Here is a 20,952-nt window from a genome sequence, read left to right as displayed (position 1 = left end):
AGGTGATTAAGCTGAGGCACAAAAGACTAAATAACTTGTAGTAAGGAAAATAGGTAGAATATGGTATGACCCAGAATCGAACCCAGAAATCCTGATTCCAGCACTCACATTTTAACACCAACTATGCTTGCCCTCTTCATCCCTAAAGGATGTGTTTCTCAAGGTTCTGCCTGCATATCTTTTATCAAGTAAGGTAGATGATAGGTCTCAAGAAAAAAAGATACTTTTTTTGAAAGGTATTTTGAGGTGGAAAGGTGGTAAGATTAGAAACTTGACATTGCCTGGGCTCCATCTTCTCAGCTGCATTGGGGAGGAAGCTGTCTGCTAAAGCTGAGGAAAGCAACCAGGTTTCAGGCCTTAAGGTGTCTGGGAAAGATGATGAATATATAATGATATAGGAAATATGAAATTAAAAATTTGTTGCACAGGTCAACATACTCAGTGTCATTTCCTTGGCTGGCTCTTAACTCTGCTCTGCCTATTCCCGAGGAGTCTTTGCACCATGTAGAATGCAACGTGCAGAAGGAGAAGGAACTGAAGGCAAATATTCATCCCATACCTCTGTATGGAGTGTACTTTTTTCAGAGCTGAGGAAGGACTCTGAGAAGTACACAATAAGATCCTTGCTCTTAGAGACTCTTGAGCTAGTTGGAGAAATAGGATAGCCATGTGCTGACAGGTGAATGAGGCTCAAGAGCTGGAGACATGGCTTACTGGCTCTTACTAAGGTATTTAGTAGATGGTCGAAAACCAGGAAGACATTACAAAATGGATAGAAAAGAGAGAGAAGAGATGGTTTCGTAAGAGTTTGTGTCCAAGTCATGTCAGCATAACATACCTTCTAACGCTGCCTTGTTAAATTATTTAGAACCACTATAGACTTAAAACAGCCTATTTAGGGGCATCTGAGTGGCTCAATAAATTAAGCATCCAATTCTCGATTCTGGCTCAGGTCATGATCTCAGGGTTGTGAGATCAGACCCCATGCCATGCCCTACATTAGGTGTGGAGCCAGTGTAAGACTGTTCCTCTCCCTTCTTTCAGCCTCTCCCCCTCCCTCTCTAAAAAGCAAACAGAAACCCACACACAAAAAGCCTATATATTTGTATATAATTAATTAAGTTCATTAGATTGCATGCTATAGTGGAAAAAATGAGGGTTAAAATTTCAGTTACTCACTTATGTGACATTGGACAAGTAACTTTGCCTCTTGAGCCTCAAGTTTCCTATCTTTAAAGGGTGGATATGACTTCTCTGTTTTGTAGGGTAGGGGTGAGGCATTAATGGTGTAATGATCAATATTTAACACAGTGCCTGACATTTAATAGATGACTAACATCAACATTTTTTCCCAAAGTAATTAAGAATTAAATGGACCATGCAATTTATTGACTGATAATTTATTTCTGAGGATGTAACTGCTGAGTCTTCAGTAAATGTTAACTTTTCATATCTGTAGTATATTTGATGTCTTATGTGCTATTTGTTTACATATCTCTCTCCCCCATGGACTTAGCCATTGTATGAAGAGAACTCTGGTGGACCAGGTCCTTTATCTATACCTCTGAGAAATCTTAATTTTTGGAGGACCATATGAATTTGCTGAGCCAGTAAGGATTCCTCATGAATTTCCTTATAGCATACCATCTTCCCCATATTCATCCTCTCATGGCAATACTCATGAATTTTTTTGACATTTTCCCCATGATCTACATTTTATATACTTTAATATGGAATTTAACATTCCAAGTACCTATGCCATTTATTTCCACAGTGTTATTTTTATTATCATTTATTTTATATTTATTTATTTATTTATTATCATTTACATTTTATACTTCCTTGAAAGGAGTTTTATAAGAGCTAGAAGTGCCACACTGACTCATAGTTCTGGTTCCTTTACCCCAATAATCCTCTACAAAAGGGACAAGGAGAAATGTTTTTTCAAGAGTGGTCTGTCTCGTGGTAGCAGACTCAGACTGCATGTACTGTCTGATGTTGATTTAAAGCATCTCCTAGCCCTTTCATTTGTCACCTGAAAATTGTCTACTTTCTTCTGGAGTCTTGTGGGTCTAGAGATAATTCATTTTGCATCTCTCTGGAAGTATGGAACATATAGCCATGGTAGGGAGCATGACAGAGTGGAAGAAAACCAGCTTGATGCTGTTATGTTAGTTCTGCTCACAAACACCTAGGAGTAAAAGACTCACAATTGGCCAGGCATCTGAGTGTCAGAGTGGGACAGGCATTGTGAGGGAAAGGCTGCCTGTGGTCTCCCAAGGGGTTACCCTGCATGGCTGGCCTTACCTGGGTGAATTTCCCAAGAACAAGTCTCGGGCTCATAGCATTATGGACTTCGAAACCAGATCCGTGGGCAGATTCATTCTAAGCCATCATGAGGAGATATAAGTGTAGAAAGAAATTCAGGGTGCCAGTTTGTTAGGCCACACTGAGAACCTTGGTCTCTGGGTCCGTGGGAACATTAGTATGATTACTTTCTCCCTGCAATAGAAACCAAATCCTAATCTGAAGATCGTCAGGTGAGTGCTGTTAGAGCAAGGGCAGTTAAGTGGATAAAGGAAAGTAAAATTGTGTCTCAGGACTGTCTGGCTCTTGGTATACTTGAACTTTTAGACTGTTGTCTGGATGGGCACTACTCATGTTTGTTTATTATGAGCTTTATTGTTTTTGTTGTTGTTTTGCCTGGCTGACCAAACGTTATTCTGATTTGAATCATCGTTTCTTAATATTTATTAGAATTTACTATTTGGCCCAGTTCACATCGTTTTGCTTTTATTTCCCTCATTTCCAGTTTTTTTTTTTTAAGATTTTATTTATTTATTTGTCAGAGACAGAGAGCTCAATTAAGGGAACAGCAGACAGAGGAAGAGGCAGGCTTCCCACTGAACAAGGAACCCTATGTGGGACTCGATCCCAGGGCCCTGGATCATGACCTGAGCCAAAGGCAGACACTTAACCAACTGAGCCACACAGGGTCCCATTTCTGGGTTTTTAATAGACTTCTTACTGTGGCCTTCCAGTACTGATAAGTAGACTGATTGTTTTTCTTTGGCAGACTCAGTTTTCTCATCAATATAAGGCACCAGATTAGTTAACCACTAAAGTAACTTCCAACTCTAGATTTCTACCTTCAAATTATAAGATAATTTCTCTTCTTAATAAAAAAAAATTCTGCAGTTGGGTGAAGCACAACTTTTCTCCCTCAGATAGCATAATTCCTGACCATGTTCCACTCCCCTGGCTTCTTGGCATTAAATAAGGCTAACAGGCTTTTTTTAAAGATCTGGATTCAGTTTTCCATGAGTCTGAATTCTACTCTGTCCTCGCAGTGCTTCTTTAGACAAAATTTATCCTTCATATTTCAGTGAGGCCTCTAAAATTATTTTCCAATTCTTTTTTTCATCAGTAATTTATTAGTTGGAAATATGTAGTGAAAATTTTATCAACTATTTGGTTACCTTCAAATATGGTTAGTAAAGGAAAAGCAGTGAGCTTCTTTCCCTATATCAATTTTCTGAGTAATGAATTGGTGTTTTAGCAACATTTAATGATGAGCAATGAGTGTTCTTTTTTAAAAATCTTTGAGTATTAATAATTTATTATTTTAAAATATCTTCAATATGTTATATGGTTCATATGTATCAGTAGGTGTAGTCCATATTGATATAAACAACACAAGCCAATACAGTCAATATTGTTTTTATGAGATTGACATAATGTCTAGAGTTTGCTTTAAACTACTTTAGCATCTAAAAAGCATATCAACAACAGAGGGAGTGGAGTATGTTGAAACAAGATTAGAAAAATCTTTTTTTCTCTCCATCTTTATGGAAAAATCTGGATATTTTTTGAAGTTAAGTGATGGGTACATGGAATTTATTATACTAATCTTTTTGCCTTTGGTATGTTTGAAATTTTCCTGGATAAAATAGCTCTAAAAAGGGACATAATTCGAATATTATCAGAGGTACAAATCTGAGTTCAATCTTCAACTCTGGTCTATACATGAGTCCCATGGAAAAGTTGCTTTTTTTTTTTAATTAAAAGTTGCAAATATCTTCTCCCATTCTGTCCGTTGTCTTTTGATTTTGTTAACTGTTTCCTTTGCTGTGCAAAAGCTTTTGATCTTGATGAAATCCCAATAGTTCATTTTTGCCATCGCTTCCCTTACCTTTGGCGTTGTTCCTAGGAAGATGTTGCTGCGGCTGAGGTCGAAGAGGTTGCTGCCTGTGTTCTCCTCAAGGATTTTGATGGATTCCTTTTGCACATTGAGGTCCTTCATCCATTTTGAGTCTATTTTTGTGTGTGGTGTAAGGAAATGGCCCAATTTCATTTTTCTGCATGTGGCTGTCCAATTTTCCCAGCACCATTTATTGAAGAGGCTGTCTTTTTTCCACTGGACATTCTTTCCTGCTTTGTCGAAGATGAGTTGACCGTAGAGTTGAGGGTCTATTTCTGGGCTCTCTATTCTGTTCCATTGATCTATGTGCCTGTTTTTGTGCCAGTACCATGCTGTCTTGATGACAGCTTTGTAATAGAGCTTGAAGTCCGGAATTGTGATGCCACCAATGTTGGCTTTCTTTTTCAATATCCCTTTGGCTATTCGAGGTCTTTTCTGGTTCCATATAAATTTTAGAATTATTTGTTCCATTTCTTTGAAAAAGATGGATGGTACTTTGATAGGAATTGCATGAAATGTGTAGATTGCTTTAGGTAGCATAGACATTTTCACAATATTTATTCTTCCAATCCAGGAGCATGGAACATTTTTCCATTTCTTTTTGTCTTCCTCAATTTCTTTCATGAGTACTTTATAGTTTTCTGAGTATAGATTCTGTGCCTCTTTGGTTAGGTTTATTCCTAGGTATCTTATGGTTTTGGGTGCAATTGTAAATGGGATTGACTCCTTAATTTCTCTTTCTTCTGTCTTGCTGTTGGTGTAGAGAAATGCAACTGATTTCTGTGCATTGATTTTATAGCCTGACACTTTACTGAATTCCTGTATAAGTTCTAGCAGTTTTGGAGTGGAGTCTTTTGGGTTTTCCACATATAGTATCATATCATCTGCAAAGAGTGATAATTTGACTTCTTCTTTGCCGATTTGGATGCCTTTAATTTCCTTTTGTTGTCTGATTGCTGAGGCTAGGACCTCTAGTACAATGTTGAATAGCAGTGGTGATAATGGACATCCCTGCCGTGTTCCTGACCTTAGCGGAAAAGCTTTCAGTTTTTCTCCATTGAGAATGATATTTGCGGTGGGGTTTTCATAGATGGCTTTGATGATATTGAGGTATGTGCCCTTTATCCCTACACTTTGAAGAGTTTTGATCAGGAAGGGATGCTGTACTTTGTCAAATGCTTTTTCAGCATCTATTGAGAGTATCATATGGTTCTTGTTCTTTCTTTTATTGATGTGTTGTATCACATTGACTGATTTGCGGATGTTGAACCAACCTTGCAGCCCTGGGACTAGTGTCCAGAATCTATAAAGAACTTAGCAAATTCAACACCCAAAGAACAAATAATCCAATCAAGAAATGGGCAGGGGACATGAACAGACATTTCTGCAAAGAAGACATCCAGATGGCCAACAGACACATGAAAAAGTGCTCCATATCACTCGGCATCAGGGAAATACAAATCAAAACCACAATGAGATATCACCTCACACCAGTCAGAATGGCTAAAATAAACAAGTCAGGAAATGACAGATGCTGGCGAGGATGCGGAGAAAGGGGAACCCTCCTACACTGTTGGTGGGAATGCAAGCTGGTGCAGCCACTCTGGAAAACAGCATGGAGGTTCCTCAAAATGTTGAAAATAGAACTGCCCTATGACCCAGCAATTGCACTACTGGGTATTTACCCTAAAGATACAAACATAGTGATCCAAAGGGGCACGTGCACCTGAATGTTTATAGCAGCAATGTCCACAGTAGCCAAACTATGGAAAGAACCTAGATGTCCATCAACAGATGAATGGATCAAGAAGATGTGGTATATATACACAATGGAATACTATACAGCCATCAAAAGAAATGAAATCTTGCCATTTGCGACAACATGGATGGAACTAGAGCATATCATGCTTAGCGAAATAAGTCAAGCAGAGAAAGACAACTATCATATGATCTCCCTGATATGAGGAAGTGGTGATGCAACATGGGGTCTTAAGTGGGTAGGAGAAGAATAAATGAAACAAGATGGGATGGGAGGGAGACAAACCATAAGTGACTCTTAATCTCACAAAACAAACTGAGGGTTGCTGGGGGGAGGGGGATTGGGAGAAGGGGGGTGGGATTATGGACATTGGGGAGGGTATGTGCTTTGGTGAGTGCTGTGAAGTGTGTAAACCTGGTGATTCACAGACCGGTACCCCTGGGGATAAAAATATATGTTTATTAAAAAAATATATGTTTATTAAAAAAAAGAAGGGAATCTTTCTGCCCTTCAACAGACGAATGGATAAGGAAAATGTGGTCCATATACACTATGAAGTATTATGCCTCTATCAGAAAGGATGAATATCCAACTTTTGTAGCAACATGGATGGGACTGGAAAAGATTATGCTGAGTGAAATAAGTCAAGCAGAGAGAGTCAATTATCATATGGTTTCACTTACTTGTGGAGCATAACAAATATCATGGAGGACATGGGGAGTTGGAGAGGAGAAGGGAGTTGGGGGAAATTGGAAGGGGAGGTGAACCATGAGAGACTATGGACTCTGAAAAACAATCTGAGGGGAATGAAGTGGTGGGGGGGGGGGAGGTTGGGGTACCAGGTCGTGGGTATTATAGAGGGCACAGATTGCATGGAGCACTGGGTGTGGTGCAAAAATAATGAATACTGTTATGCTGAAAATAAATAAATTTAATTAATTTTTTAAAAAAAAGTTGCAAAAAAAAAAAAAAATAGAAGTTGCTAGGGGAATCCTAGGGAAGATGGCTAAGGAGCCTAAGTTCACTTCTCACAGATACAACTAGATACTACTCACTTCAGAACAAACAACCCAGAAAAGGAACCAAAGACTGGCCAAACTCCAGAACTAAATGTAGAGAAGAGGCCACATGGAGAGGGTAGGAGATGAAAGGACTTGGTAGGAACATAAACCCCACGAATTTGATTTCTTGAGGGAGGTTAGCCACAGGTACAGAGAAGGGTGAGAAATAGCTTAGCACTCTGGGGAGCCTATAAGCAGAAGAGGAGTCCCCACAGCATTTGGCTCTGAGAATCAGGGACTGAATTTCATGAGTACTTACAATCAGCAGGACTTAATGTTTGGAACTTTAAAAATCAGCTGGCTGAAGCTCTCAGGGTCCCAGGGGCAAAAGGAAGCTGAGCCCCTATCCTTAAAGACAGCAGAGCAAACAGCCTCTGAAAATGCCGCTTGGAAGAAGCAGTTAGAAAGACACCTGGAACTTAAAGGAAGGAAAGTTAGTTACTAATCTCAAAGTTCGCTGAGAGATTTTCCAGGAACAAAGGAGCTGGCAGGTGTCATTTTCCTCCTCTACCCCTCATGATAAACACACAGCCACCTGTGGGAAGCAGCTGGACACCAGCACACCCTACCTAACTTGCTTATACTGCTTCCTGCCCCTCCATCAAGTCCTCCTTCAGTACTGGTGATGTATATCCCTTTCCTGAGAAGAACCATAGAGACCTCACCAACACTGTATCTCCCAGCCACCCGTGGAAGATGTGGGCACCTTGTTAAGAATGCATCTCTCACCTGTGGGTTAAGAATGCATCTCTCACCTGGTTCTGTAAATACCTTCCCTGAGAAGAACCATAGAGGCCTCACCAACACTGTATCTCCCATCCATCTGTGGAAGATGTGGGCACCTTGTTAAGAATGCATCTCTCGGGACCCCTGGGTAGCTCAGTTGGTTAAGCAGCTGCCTTCGGCTCAGGTCATGATCCCAGCGTCCTGGGATCGAGTCCCACATCGGGGTCCTTGCTCGGCAGGGAGTCTGCTTCTCCCTCTGCCTCTGCCTGCCATTCTGTCTGCCTGTGTTCATGCGCTCTCTCTCTCTGACAAATAAATAAAAAAATCTTAAAAAAAAAAAAAAAAAAAGAATGCATCTCTCACCTGTGGGTGGTTTGTGGGGTGACCAGTCTAACCCAGGTCTCTGCTAAGGCTGTGTATTCCCTGTGGAGGAGAACCAGCACTACCTAGTTAAAAATGCACAGCTGGCCCACTACTTTCAAGAGCAAGAGATGTAGCTGACTTCCCAAACACACAGAAACAGACACAGAGAACCAGACAAAAATGAGGAGACAGACAGAGGAATATATCACAAATGAAAGAACAGGACAAAATCAGAGCAAGAGACTTAACAGAAATGGATATAAGTAACATGCCTGAGAGAGAATTTAAAATAATGATCATAAAGATACTCACTGGACTTAAGAAGAGTGCAGGACATCAGTGAGGCCCTTAACAAAGAGGGAGAAAACATAAAAGAACCAATCAGAAATGTAGAACACAACAAGTGAAATTAAAAATAAATTAGATGGAAAAAATAGGCTGGAGGAAACAGGGGAATGAAATCAATGAACTAGAAGACAGAGTAATGGAAAGTAATAAAGCTGAAAAACTGAGAGAAAAATTATGCAAAATGAGAATAGACTTAGGGAATTCAGCATAGTTCCATCAAGCATAACACTGAATTATAGGGATCCCAGGAGAAGAGAGAGAAAAGTGGGCAGAAAATTTATTTGAATAAATAATTGCTAAAAACTTCCCCAATCTGGGAAAGGAAACATATCCAGCTCCAGGAGGCACAGAGATCCACCAATAAAATCAACCAAAGGTGGTCCACACCAAGATACATAGTAATCAAAATAGTAAAAAGCAATGATAAAAATTTTTAAGAGCAACAAGGTAAAAGAAATCAGTCACATACAAGGGCATCCCCATAAGGCTATCTGTGGATTTTTCAGCAGAGACTTTCCAAACCAGAAGTGGGTGGCACAATATATTCAAAGTATTGAGAGATAAAAATCTATAACCAAGAATACTCTATGCAGCAAGGCTATCAATCAGAATAGAAGGAGAAAGAGAGTTTCACAGACAAAAACTAAAGGTGTTCATGACCACTAAAGTAGCCCTATAAGAAATAATATAGAGAGGGTACCTGGGTGGTTAGGTTGTTTAAGTGTCTGCTTTCAGCTCAGGACACGATCCTGGAGTTCTGGGATGGAGACCAACCCACATTTGGCTCCCTGCTCAGTAGGGAGCCTGTTTCTCCTTCTCCCTCTGCCCGCTGCTCCCCCTACTTGTGCTCTCTTTTTGTCTCTCAAAATAAAATCTTAAAAAAAAAAATAATAATAAAAGGAACTCTTTGAGTGGAAACGAAAGACTATAAATCAGAGTATGAAAAGTGGGAAACACAAAAGCAGTAAAAATAAGTATTTCTGTAAAAAAAAGTCAAGGAATCCATAAAATAAAAGGATGTAAAACATAATATTATGTAAATAAAACATGGAGAGGAATAAAGAATGGGTTTGAACTTAAGTGACCATCAACTTAATATGGATTGCCATATGCAGAAGGTGTTATCTACAAATCTAATGGTAACCACAAATAAAAGCCGCATAATAGAGATGTAAAGAATAAAGAGAAAGGAATCCAAGCATATCACTAAAGAAAAGTAGCAAGCCATGAAAGAAAGAGAAGGATCTGAGAAAAACTACCAAAAAAAGTAACAAAATGGCAATGAACACATATCTGTCAAAAATTACCTTGAATGTGGGTGGGGTTGTGGACATTGGGGAGGGTATGTGCTATGGTGAGTGCTGTGAAGTGTGTAAACCTGGCGATTCACAGACCTGTACCCCTGGGGATAAAAATATATTATATGTTTATAAAAAATAAAAAAATAAAAAATAAAAAATAAATTTAAAAAATTACCTTGAATGTAAATGGACTAAATGCTCTAATCAAAAGTCATAGGGTGACAGTAGATTACAAAAAACAAGACCCATCTACATGCTTCCTACAAAAGACTCATTTCAGACCTAAAAATACTTGCAGATTTAAATTGAGGGATGGAGGGGCACCAGGGTGGCTCCATGGGTTAAGCCTCTGCCTTCAGCTCAGGTCATGATCTCAGGGTCCTGGGATCCAGCCCTGCATTGGGCTTTCTGCTCAGCAGGGAGCCTGCTTCCCGCTCTATCTCTACCTGCTGCTCTGCCTACTTGTGGTCTCTTTCTCTCTGTCAAATAAATAAATAAAATAAAATCTTTAAATTGAGGGGATGGAGAAACATTTATCATGTAGATGGGTGTCAGAAGAAAGCTGGAATAGAAATACTTAAATCAAACAAAATAGACTTTAAAATGAAGACTTTAAAATAAAAATTTAAAAGAAGGGCATTATATAAATAAAAACAAATATAAACTATTGGGACTACATCAAAATAAAATATTTCCTCACAGCAAAGGAAACAATCAATAAAACTAAAAGGTAGCCTACTGAATGGGAGAAGATATTTTAAAATGATATATCTGATAAGGGGCTACTATCTAAAATATACTTAAAAACTCAACACCTAAAAACCCACAAGTAATTCAATTAAAAATGGGCAGGAGGCATGAATAGGCATTTCTCCAAAGAAATAGGCACAAGAAAAGATGCTCAACGTCACTCATCACCAAGGAAATGCAAATCAAAACTATAATGAAATATTACCGTACACTTGTCAGAATGGCTTAAATCAGTACAAAAACAAGTTTTGGTGGGGATGTAGAGAAAGGGGAACCCTTTTGCACTGTTAGTAGGAGTGCAAACTGATGTAGCCACTGTGGAAAACAGTATGAGGGTTTCTCAAAAAGTTAAAAGAGAACCATCCTATGATCCAGTAATCACACTTCTGGGTATTTACCCCTCAAACAAAAAAACACTAATTCAAAAGGATTCATGCATCCCTATGTTTATTGCATCATTATTTGCAATAGCCAAGTTATGGAAGAAGCCCAAGTGTCCATCAGTTGATGAATGGATAAAGAAAATGTGATATATATATATATATATATATATATATATATTATTCAGCCATAAAAATATGAAAAATATGAATTCTTGCCATCTGTAGCAGCATGGATGGAGATAGAGAGTATATTACAAAATGAAATAAGTCAGAGGAAGTAAAATATAATGTGATTTCACTCATATGAAATTTAAGAAACAAAACAAATGAGCAAAAGTAAAAGAGAGACAAACCGAGAAATAGACTCTTAACTATAGAGAACAAACTGATGGTTAGCAGAGGGGAGGTGCATGGGGGATGTGTGAAATTGGGAATTAAGGAGAGCATTTGTTGTATTGGGCACTGGGTAATGCATGGAATTGTTGAATCACTATATTGTACACCTGAAACTAATATAACACTGTACGTTAACTCTACTGGAATTAAAATATTTTTAAGAAAGGGGAAAAATGCTCAATTTTTATTGAAACTCCAGATACCCCAGTAGAAATTGCTAATCTAAATAAGTGCATATTTTCCCAGGATTTTGGTAAGAATTTTAATATTTGACTTCATTGGATCTCCATTCATGAAACTCTTGTCATGATAACTGAGGATGTCCACTCTTGAATGAAATAATGTTCAGTGAATAATCCAATGTGAAAGTCAATCAGTGTCAGAATTCCGGTGTCATTAACATCCCTTAAGAATTTGAACCATTGTAACTTAAACTGTCTGTATTTTAAGTCAGAAAGTAATTTGGTATTTTAACCATTCAAAACTGACTTTTTAGATAATAATGGTGCTATTTCTCATTCCAGGTTTAAGTTTATCTATTCATGGGGCTGAAAAGCATTTGCAAATCCATCAACGGCGAAGTGTGGCAAGACGCCCAGGGTCACATCGCCTGCCTGTGGTCAGGCATTCCTCACTTCCACCAGGCAGGAGGTCAATAAATATGGAGGCAAGCTCTTCTGGAATCACTAATGGGAAAACCAAAGTCTTCCACCCAGGTAATGCGTGGTAAATATTCAACAGAGACCCATTTTAGTAGCAACGTAGTACTGTCAACATTATATTTTTATTACAGTTAAACTTACTTTTTATTTTTTATGTTTATTTTTTTAAACTTGTCTTTTAGAGTCTTGTTTATTTCCCTCCTCTTTTCCCTTTGGTCAGTGGTAAATATCTCCAAGACCAATAAGAAGAGAAAGAGCTCAGTGTGTCAGAAAAAGGTTAAGACTATATTCTACCTACCTAGTGGAATCTAAGTGAAAATCTGAGTGAGTAAACTCTTACTCAGTTCAGAAAAGCTTACTGTATAATACAATAAAATAGAAATTTGGCCATTTTCTTGATAATTTGCTCTAAGATAGTCCAGGTAAAAATTCAAGCTAAAAATGCCCACTTCAAAGCCTACATTACCTGACTTGCCTTGGCTATATTGTCTGGAGATTAGGAGAGAAGACTGGAGTTATATTGAGCTTCAAGGCTCTGGAAAACATCTGTGATTTCTTAAAAATATTAAATGAGTCTATGTTAAAATAGGTAATCTTAACTAAAAGGTTTTATTTGCTTGTTTATATGAGAAGCTCATCTAAGCTTTCACTCATTCATTCATTCATTCAGCAGATTTTTTGAGTGCCTTCTATATGCCATATATTTGGGTATTGAGAAAACATCAGTGAATAAGGCAAAATTTCTGCCCATCTGATTCATAGAAACACTGAACTGTGAGGCAGTTCAGAAGTCCTTTAGTGTAACTGTCACCTGATCCTGATTCCTCTGAGTTATGTACTGGCTGGTGGCTACCCAGCCCCAACTAAAGCCAAACCTCCATCTCTAGATCTATCACACCATCTCTCTCTCAACTGATAACCTTGTTTCCTAACCTCACTGAGCTACTCCTGGGCCACTGGGCATGAATTACTGCATATTCCTTACCCTCCTTCTCCAAATCTGCTTACTTTCATCCTTCTTCTCTTTCCTCCAGTTTTCAGAAAGTGCAGGTCCTCCCACTGTCCTTGCTCAAGCCTTCACCTGTGGTCTTGGCCACAGCTCCTCTCTTGAGCCTCACTCAGGAGAATGTGTACCCTCATTCTTGTCTTTTCTCCCTCCCTTGCTTTTGACTTAAGAAAACTTAAAAGTTTCTCCCATTCTAATCATTTTTATTTGAAATTGATCTTTTCTCTCTTCTGCCATGTTTTCTTCTGTAAAAGAATAATCTACTCCTGTTTTCTCTTTTCTCTCACTTCCCAGCCATTCTTGAACCTAATACAATCTAGTTTCTGGATTCTCCACTCTAGCACAGCTGTCTTGTGGTCCTTTGCAACCTTTTATCACAGAATACTGAGTGGCAGACTCTTCTGATGCACCAGATCAGGGTGGACCACCACTTCTTCCCAACACTGTTCCCTGGTTTCCATGATGACCTTCTTTCTTGGTTCTCCTCTTACTTTTATCACAGGTAACTTGGATGGTTTCCCAACCACCAGTATCTCTCTCTTCCCCTTGCTTCCTATCCCATTATATCCTTTATATCAAATCCAGAAAGATTTGTCTCAACCCTAATCGTGTCATTCACCTTGCTGATCCTACTGATTTTGAGGTAAAGTTCAAACCTCTGAGCATGTTAAAAACAAATGCCTTTTTTGTTCTAGCTCTACTACATCTCATCCTTTAGTTTTGCCACCTTCTGCCTTTACTTTATATTCTAGTATATCAGTCCCGGTTCAACCAAAAAAGCAGAACCCGTAGAAGATGGATATTTAGAGATTTTATAATAAGATTTTGGCTTCCATAATTGGGAAGGCTATGTAGGCAAGTCTGAAATCCATAGAGCGGGCCCTTATGAATGGCATTCTGGAACTTTTGGGCACAGATGAAGCTTCTGTCTGTAGGAGAAATTTCTTCAGAGAAGCCTCAGCTCTGCTTTTGAGACCTTTCAATTGGTTGAATCAGTCCTACCCAGATTATTTAGGACAATCTCTCTTACTGAAAGAAACTAGCTATGTACTTTAATTATGTTTAGAAAACACCTTCACACCAACACCTAGATTAGTGTTCATTGAGTAACTGGGGACTGTAGTCTCTCCAGGTAGTCATATCAACCAGACCATCACATCAAATCAGACTGACTTTCTTTCAGCTCTCCATCACATGACGCTATTCCACGTCTCCAACCTTTGTTCATGCTGTTCTCTTTAGGGTGCCCTGTCTTTGTTCCATTATCTTTTAACATTTTGAAATTATCTGTGTATCTCTCCACTATAAGGTATTCAAGGGCAGAGATTCTGGATTATATATCTTTGTCCTTTCAATAAATATTTGTAGGGTAGAATTGAACTGAGTGTCCATTACTTATTTACCAGACTGTTACAGTAGTTTTATTGTACATTTTCCCAGATTTATTGGGATATCATTGACACATTACAATTGTTTTATAATTGTTCTACCTGACTTTCTATCAACAAATGTTTATTGGAAGCCTATTAAGTTACCAGGTACTCTTCAAGTATTTGGGATACATCAGTGAGTGAGGTGAGGGATGAGTCTGTAGTTTGAGGAACAGCACAGAGACCCCTGAGCCTAGAATGAGGGGAAACACCAGCCTAGATAGGTCAGATAGAGCAGGGCCTTGTAGGCCACTATAAGGACTCAGAGCTCTTTGCAAAATGAGAGTTCTTAAAGGTTTTTGAGCAGAAGAATCCCATGCTCTCACTTAGTTGTTTTTTTTTTTTCCTAAATTTACTTATTTATTCAGGAGAGAGAAAAAGAGAGCATGAGAGTATGTGAGGGTGGGGGGAGGGACAGAGGAAGAAGAGAAGGGGAGAGAATTCTCAAGCGGATCTCCCACTGAGTGCAGAGCTTGATGCAGGGCTTGATGCTAGGATCCTGAGATCATGACCTGAGTCAAAATCAAGAGCAGGATGCGTAACTGATTGAGCCACCCCGGTGCCCTAATGTGACATATTTTAAGAGGCCCACAGTTGCAGCTGTGTGAAAATACACCATAGATGGAGAGGGTAAAAGGAGAAAGGTCAGATAGGAGACCATCATTACAGTCTGGTAAAAGGGAAAGTGGTAACCCTAACTAGGTGTGGGAGAAATGGTATTAAGAATTTGGATTCTGGAAGTATTTTAAAGTTGGACCATCAGGATTTCACAGTGGATCAGATGTGGGGTAAGAGAGAAAAGAGAGCTAGAGATGGCTCTAAGGTGTTTGGCCTGAATAAATTAGATTGGTATCAACTGAGATGGAGAAGGCTGCAGGTTAAGTAGATTCAGTGGATTTTAGGGAGGAGGAGGGAAAAGATGAGAAGACCAATTGTAGACATGATAATATTGAGAACTAATGAGTTCATATGGGTCAGTGGAATAAGCATGTCTGGAGTTTGAGAGATTGATCTGGGAAGGGGAAATAAAATCAACTTTTGTTGACATATAAATGGTCTTTAAAGTCATATGATGAAAAGAGATGACTGAAGGAAGAAGTAAAGATGGAGAAGGGGAGAGGATGAAGGACTAGAATCTGGGTGACTCTAACAGTAAAGGTAGGAGAGAATGAAGACCAAGAACAAATGACTGTTAAGGATGTAAAGAAACTAGAAATTACATGTTTTGGAAGTAAAGAAAGTTTATCAAGAAGAGAGGAGTGGGGGCACCTGGGTGGCTCAGTAGGTTAAGCCTCTACCTCCAGCTCAGGTCATGATCTCAGGGTCCTGGGATGGAGCCCCACATCAGGCTTTCTGCTCAATGGGGATCCTGCTTGCCCCTCTCTCTCTGCCTGCCTCTCCCCCTACTCTCTCACTGTCAAATAAATAAATAAAATCTTAAAAAAAAAAAGAAGAAGAGAGGAGTGATTATATAGGTTAAATGTTGCTGAAACTCAAGTAAGATGAGAGATAAGAGTTGGCCATTGATTTTAGTAAAGTGGCAATCAATGATGACTTTGATAAGAACAGTTTTGGTGAAGTGGTGGGGATGAAATCCTAATTAAAGTGAGTTAAGTGGAGCCTGGGTGGCTCAGTCCTTACATCTGCCTTCAGCTCAGGTCATGATCCCAGGGTCCTGGAATTGAGCCCCACATCAAGCTCAACATCAGGCTCCCTGCTCAGTGGGAAGCCTGCTTCTCCCTCTCCCTTTCCCTTGCTTGTGTTCCCTCTCTCGCTGTGTCTCTCTCTGACAAGTAAAATAAATAAAATCTTTTAAAATAAATAAATAAAGTGGGTTTAAGAGAAAATGGAAGGACATGAATTAGATATTGTGACTATTGATGACTTTTTAAAAGCAGTCTTGCTGTGCAGGCTCGTGAAGAAATAAGGCCTGGGCTGAAAATGAAGTAGTCAAGAGAGCATTTTGTTTTTTTCAAAATAGCACATCTCAGCAGATAATTTATGATGTTCAGGAGAGGGGAGAATTCATGATGTGGGTGTCAGTGAGAAATGAGAGTTATACACAATAGAATTATGAATAATTTATCCATGATAACAAATGGGAAGGGAGAGTGTGTGTGGCTGTTGGCAGTGCAATGAGGGTCTAAAAGGTTCTTCCCTATTCTATCAGTTTTATCTGTAATGTGGGAGGCAAGATCATCACTGAGAATGAGAATGAAATCTTGTTCAGAGAGGGAGGGAGAGGGAGATGTTATAAAGATAGGTTGTACGGATGGGGGAAATAAGATTGACAGCCAGCCTACATTAAAGGACTATTTGAAATTCATGGTCATGAAATTAGGACAAGTCATCATGGTTGTGTGTTTTTCTTTAACTCTGTTTAGGTATATGCATGAAGACATAGAATAGATGTACAGTTATATGTAGTCAGGGTTGTGATTTTTGCCAAGGAAGTAGGAAAAGAGAGAGAGAATCAAAGGTGTATGAGAGGGAATTATGACAATTGGTTATGTGATTCAAATGTGATAAAGAGGAGAGTGAAACCAATAAGGGAATGAGGGGGTAGTGGGAAGTTGAGAGAATCGGTTGAAGGTTCCAGATGGGTTGAAAGCATGTCAGGTTAGGGTAGGGAGAAGTAGAGCTAGAACATTAAGAGGTGGTTGTAAAAGAGTGAGTGAAATGACTGGCACTGATATTATGGAGGATTTTGTTATTATTAGTAATGACAAGATCGATACTAGGGTATGAAATGAATGGCTGTAATAGAGTGGAAGGCAAGATCATTGGAGGAAAGAATTCTCAGGGACTGAAAGGCCAGGGTTTGGGAAAGATCATCTATATAGATACTGAAACTGTCAAAGATTGAATAGTATTTAGAAGAGGAATAATAAACCATGACTTGAGCTCATCCAGAAATGAGGGAGCATGACTTGAAAGTGATATAACAACCTGAGATTCAATACTAGGGATGTTTAGAGAATAGGGAAAACTGGTGGTCTGAAGGTGTTATTAATATTCAAGGAAGATACCTCTTCCTCTCCAGGTCCATTGGTGTTAGGACTATAGGAGAAAAAATAGTACCATAGGAAAGAGCCACAGGGAAGCAGTGACTTCTGGAAGAGTCAGGCTTTGATAAGAGCAAGATGATGAGAAAAGTCTGAGAAAGACTGATGATGGGAGGAGAATTGTGGAGGGTCCAGTGGAAGAGATTTAGATGCGGGGGAATTGCATTCAACAGCTTTCTTTAATTATTTTTTTGAACCATCCCAAAATTTTCCTCCAAAGATCATTAATATTATCCCTCCTCTACTTAATAATCTTTATGGCTGTCCAAAAGAAAGTGCAACCTTATGAGTCCAGTTTCTCAGGCACTCTACAGTGTAACCTCTCCCCTTTTTTTCCTGGCTTATCCTTATACCCCAGTCTCCCTTATTCTACTTTAACCACCTATGGCTCTTCATTATTTCTCAAATAAGCTCCTTCCACTTTTGGAAATGCTCCTTCCCCCAGTAAATCTCTACTTAGCCCTTCTCATTCCACAAAATGTAAACCAGTTCCATATCCTCTCAAAAGCCTTCCTAGATCTCATTGGTCAGAAAGCCCACTTTCTAGTACTTCTACAGAATTCAGAAGCCTTATCAAGTCCATGCTTTTTTATATTTCATAGTTCTCCTGGAAGTCAGGAACTGTATTCAATTTTTCTTTGTATTCTCCATCTCCACTAACCCCATGCTTTATTCAGAGAAAGTTTACTAAATGATTATTTGCTGTTTGTCAAAATCTGTTCCACCCACTGCATACAGGTTTGCATACTGAAGTTACACAGGCTAAATCTAGTTCCTTCAAGTGATGTTCCTTTAAAAACTCATCTTGAGCTATTTCCCAACTGAAACATTTCCTTAAGTGTCTTCAATGCTTCCTTCAATGATATGGTATTCAGATTGTTTACCATCCTACTCACTCTACTATTAGAAACCATCTTATTTCAATTACTGCCTCTTTGACTATACAGTGCCCAGAATTACATAGAGTATTTTGTTTATGTGTGACCCAGGTAGAGTCAGTCAATGTTTAGTTGACATCCTATGCTGAAATAAATATAATAAAAATTTGAAGAAATATTTAAGTATTTGCTAATGGTATAATGTCAGTGTGAGATAATTTAGCAGATCTCAAGTGACTGATCTCACATTAAAAATATCACTATGTTTATCCATACTTTCATCATAGATATTGAAACCTACTTGCATTGGGTAATGGTAGAAAATATAAATAAAGCCAATTCTTTAGCAATGAATTATAATTAAAATTATTTTAAATTATAATTAAAAACCCGTTTTTAAATATATATATATTTAAAACTATTCTGCAAGTTAGTTGTAACTTCAGATACAACCTTTTATTTTTAGTATACTTACACTAATGCATCATAGCTCTCTGTTGGGAGATTATACAAGAGCTCTCAAACTTATTTGTAGTGAGTCATAGATTTTAGAAGCATCATGAACATTTTAGTAATATTAAGGCCTATTACGTGATCATCATCTTTTTACAAAGTTAATAATCCCAGTTCTCAAAGTGCTCTCTAAAAGCTCACTCAGACTGGTTGTGGAGTACAAAAAGGAAAAAATAAAGAGTCTCGTTGATCTTCAATGCTATCATCCCTGAACAATTTCAATTCATTTATTCCCCTTTGAGTTTACCAAAATTTCTGAGTTCCTACTATGTACAAACAAACATTTATTTGGAAGATAACTTGTTGGGACTGGAATGGTGTAGAACTCTATTACACATGGACCTTAGGAGGCTTACAGTCATGTCCAGAGAGAAATCAGCCTGGGTTCTTTGGTTATAAACAACTGAAACTAATTATTTAATCCAAGCAAAGAATGAATTTAAATCTGGAGGATATGTATGGAAATGGATGGAAACAGCCTTGGAAAAGGAAGAGAAACCAATAAATGAATTATTTGATTATCTGGAATAAATAAACCATTTGTTTTAGTTTTGCATTATTTGGCTGAAGTTTTGAAGACTTGGGAAAGCCAGTCTTACTGGCCGTGCACCTTTCCCTTGGCTGAGGTGGTGATGAAAGAAAGGATGGTGAAGGAGACTTCTCCAGCTGTTATAATAGGATTGTAGGACCACCTGGGCTACATATTGTAAGGGAAAGACACTGCCCCAAAAGTAGAGGGGATGTTAGAAAAGAGAAATGAATATACAAGAATGTCCACTACAAGGACCTCTATGTAACCTGCTGTATTAGAAGCCAAACTGTTTTAAGGGCTGGAACAAAGATAAAAATAAATCAATGGGAATATTCTTAGTGAGAAAAATTTAAGAATTCATAAGGTGTAAAGTCTACAAATTGGACTTTGAAGTCAACTAGAATATCAACAGGAGAATGGAGGGATGGCCATTCATATGTAGGAGAGTTATTGTTCTAATAACAGAGAATGTATTGTGCTGTTTATTAATGTAGACTTCGTTAGAGATTTTTGAACCCAGATATGTTAACTGATAGCTATGCAGACTTAGGCAACTGACTTAATTTCTGTAAATCTCAGTTTTCTGACCAGCAAAACGAGGATATTAATACCTATTTCATAGTGTTAGAGTTGCCAGCTGAAATACAGAGTTCATAGTTAAATTTCAAATAAACAGCAAATGCTTTTGGTGTATTTCTTGATACTACATGGGGCACCTTATAATAAAAAATTACTAGTTATTTATTTGAAATTCAAGTTTAACTGGGTACTTGTATTTTTATGTCCTATAGCTGGCAACTCTATATAACAGTGTTAGGACAAGTTAATAAATGTAAAATGCTCAATATGATCCTTGTCACGTAGTAAGTGCTCAGTAATAAATAGTAGTGATTACTTTTGTTTTCATCATCACAGACAAAATTCAGAAGCCTGAAAGTGAATGTGTCACAGGACATTTTCTGGCTCAGTCACTGTACCATAGAGCGGTTTTTCAACTTGGGCTAGAATGAATATTCTCATTGTCCTATACAACACAGGAGCTGTTTACCTTTGTCTTGTATGTGTGTGGTTTTGTTTTTCTTCTGATTGTTTCAGATTATTTCTCTCGTGTGTTGATTTCAATTTGACCTTATCTTTTAGCCACTCATAATTAACAAATATTATTTTTTATTCCCTTTTATAGGCCAATAATAGAAGTATTAAATGGTACCAAGCTTGGGACTATAATTTAAGGATCAAGAGCAGAGTAAACTGAAGTATTGACTGCAATGTTTTTAATTTGAAACTGTAAAACTTTGTGGGTATAGATCACATTATCCCAGTTTAATGACTATGCTGCATAAAATAGAATTAGAAGCTTTCTGCAATCTTAAATACTTCTTCTATTGCTTTTCCTTTATCTGTTAGGCCTATCATATAGTCCCAGAGGAATATCATCAATCCCAGAATTTGTCCATTATTCTCTTTTAGAGTTTGTAAAATGGCGTTTTTACTGATATGTTTAATGGTTTTCCCAAGTAATTTCTGACACAATTCCTTTTTTCTTTTAATTTAAAACCTGAGCAGTCCTTTAAGCCT

The 20,952-nt window shown here is 38.2% G+C and overlaps 1 protein-coding gene across 6 annotated transcripts in view; it reads left to right on the top strand.

Moving 5' to 3' along the window:
- Positions 1-20,952, top strand: part of ANO4 (anoctamin 4) — a 457,591-nt gene that overhangs the window by 201,105 nt on the left and 235,534 nt on the right. For all 6 annotated transcript variants that reach the window (XM_059402257.1, XM_059402256.1, XM_059402258.1 and 3 more), the window contains one exon: positions 11,813-12,004. In XM_059402257.1, coding sequence (XP_059258240.1) covers positions 11,813-12,004 — 192 coding nt within the window. The remainder of the gene's footprint in view (positions 1-11,812; positions 12,005-20,952) is intronic.

This window comes from Mustela nigripes, chromosome 6, assembly GCF_022355385.1.
Source record: "Mustela nigripes isolate SB6536 chromosome 6, MUSNIG.SB6536, whole genome shotgun sequence".
Classification (NCBI taxonomy): domain Eukaryota; kingdom Metazoa; phylum Chordata; class Mammalia; order Carnivora; family Mustelidae; genus Mustela; species Mustela nigripes.
This window is presented reverse-complemented; position numbering and strand designations above follow the sequence as displayed.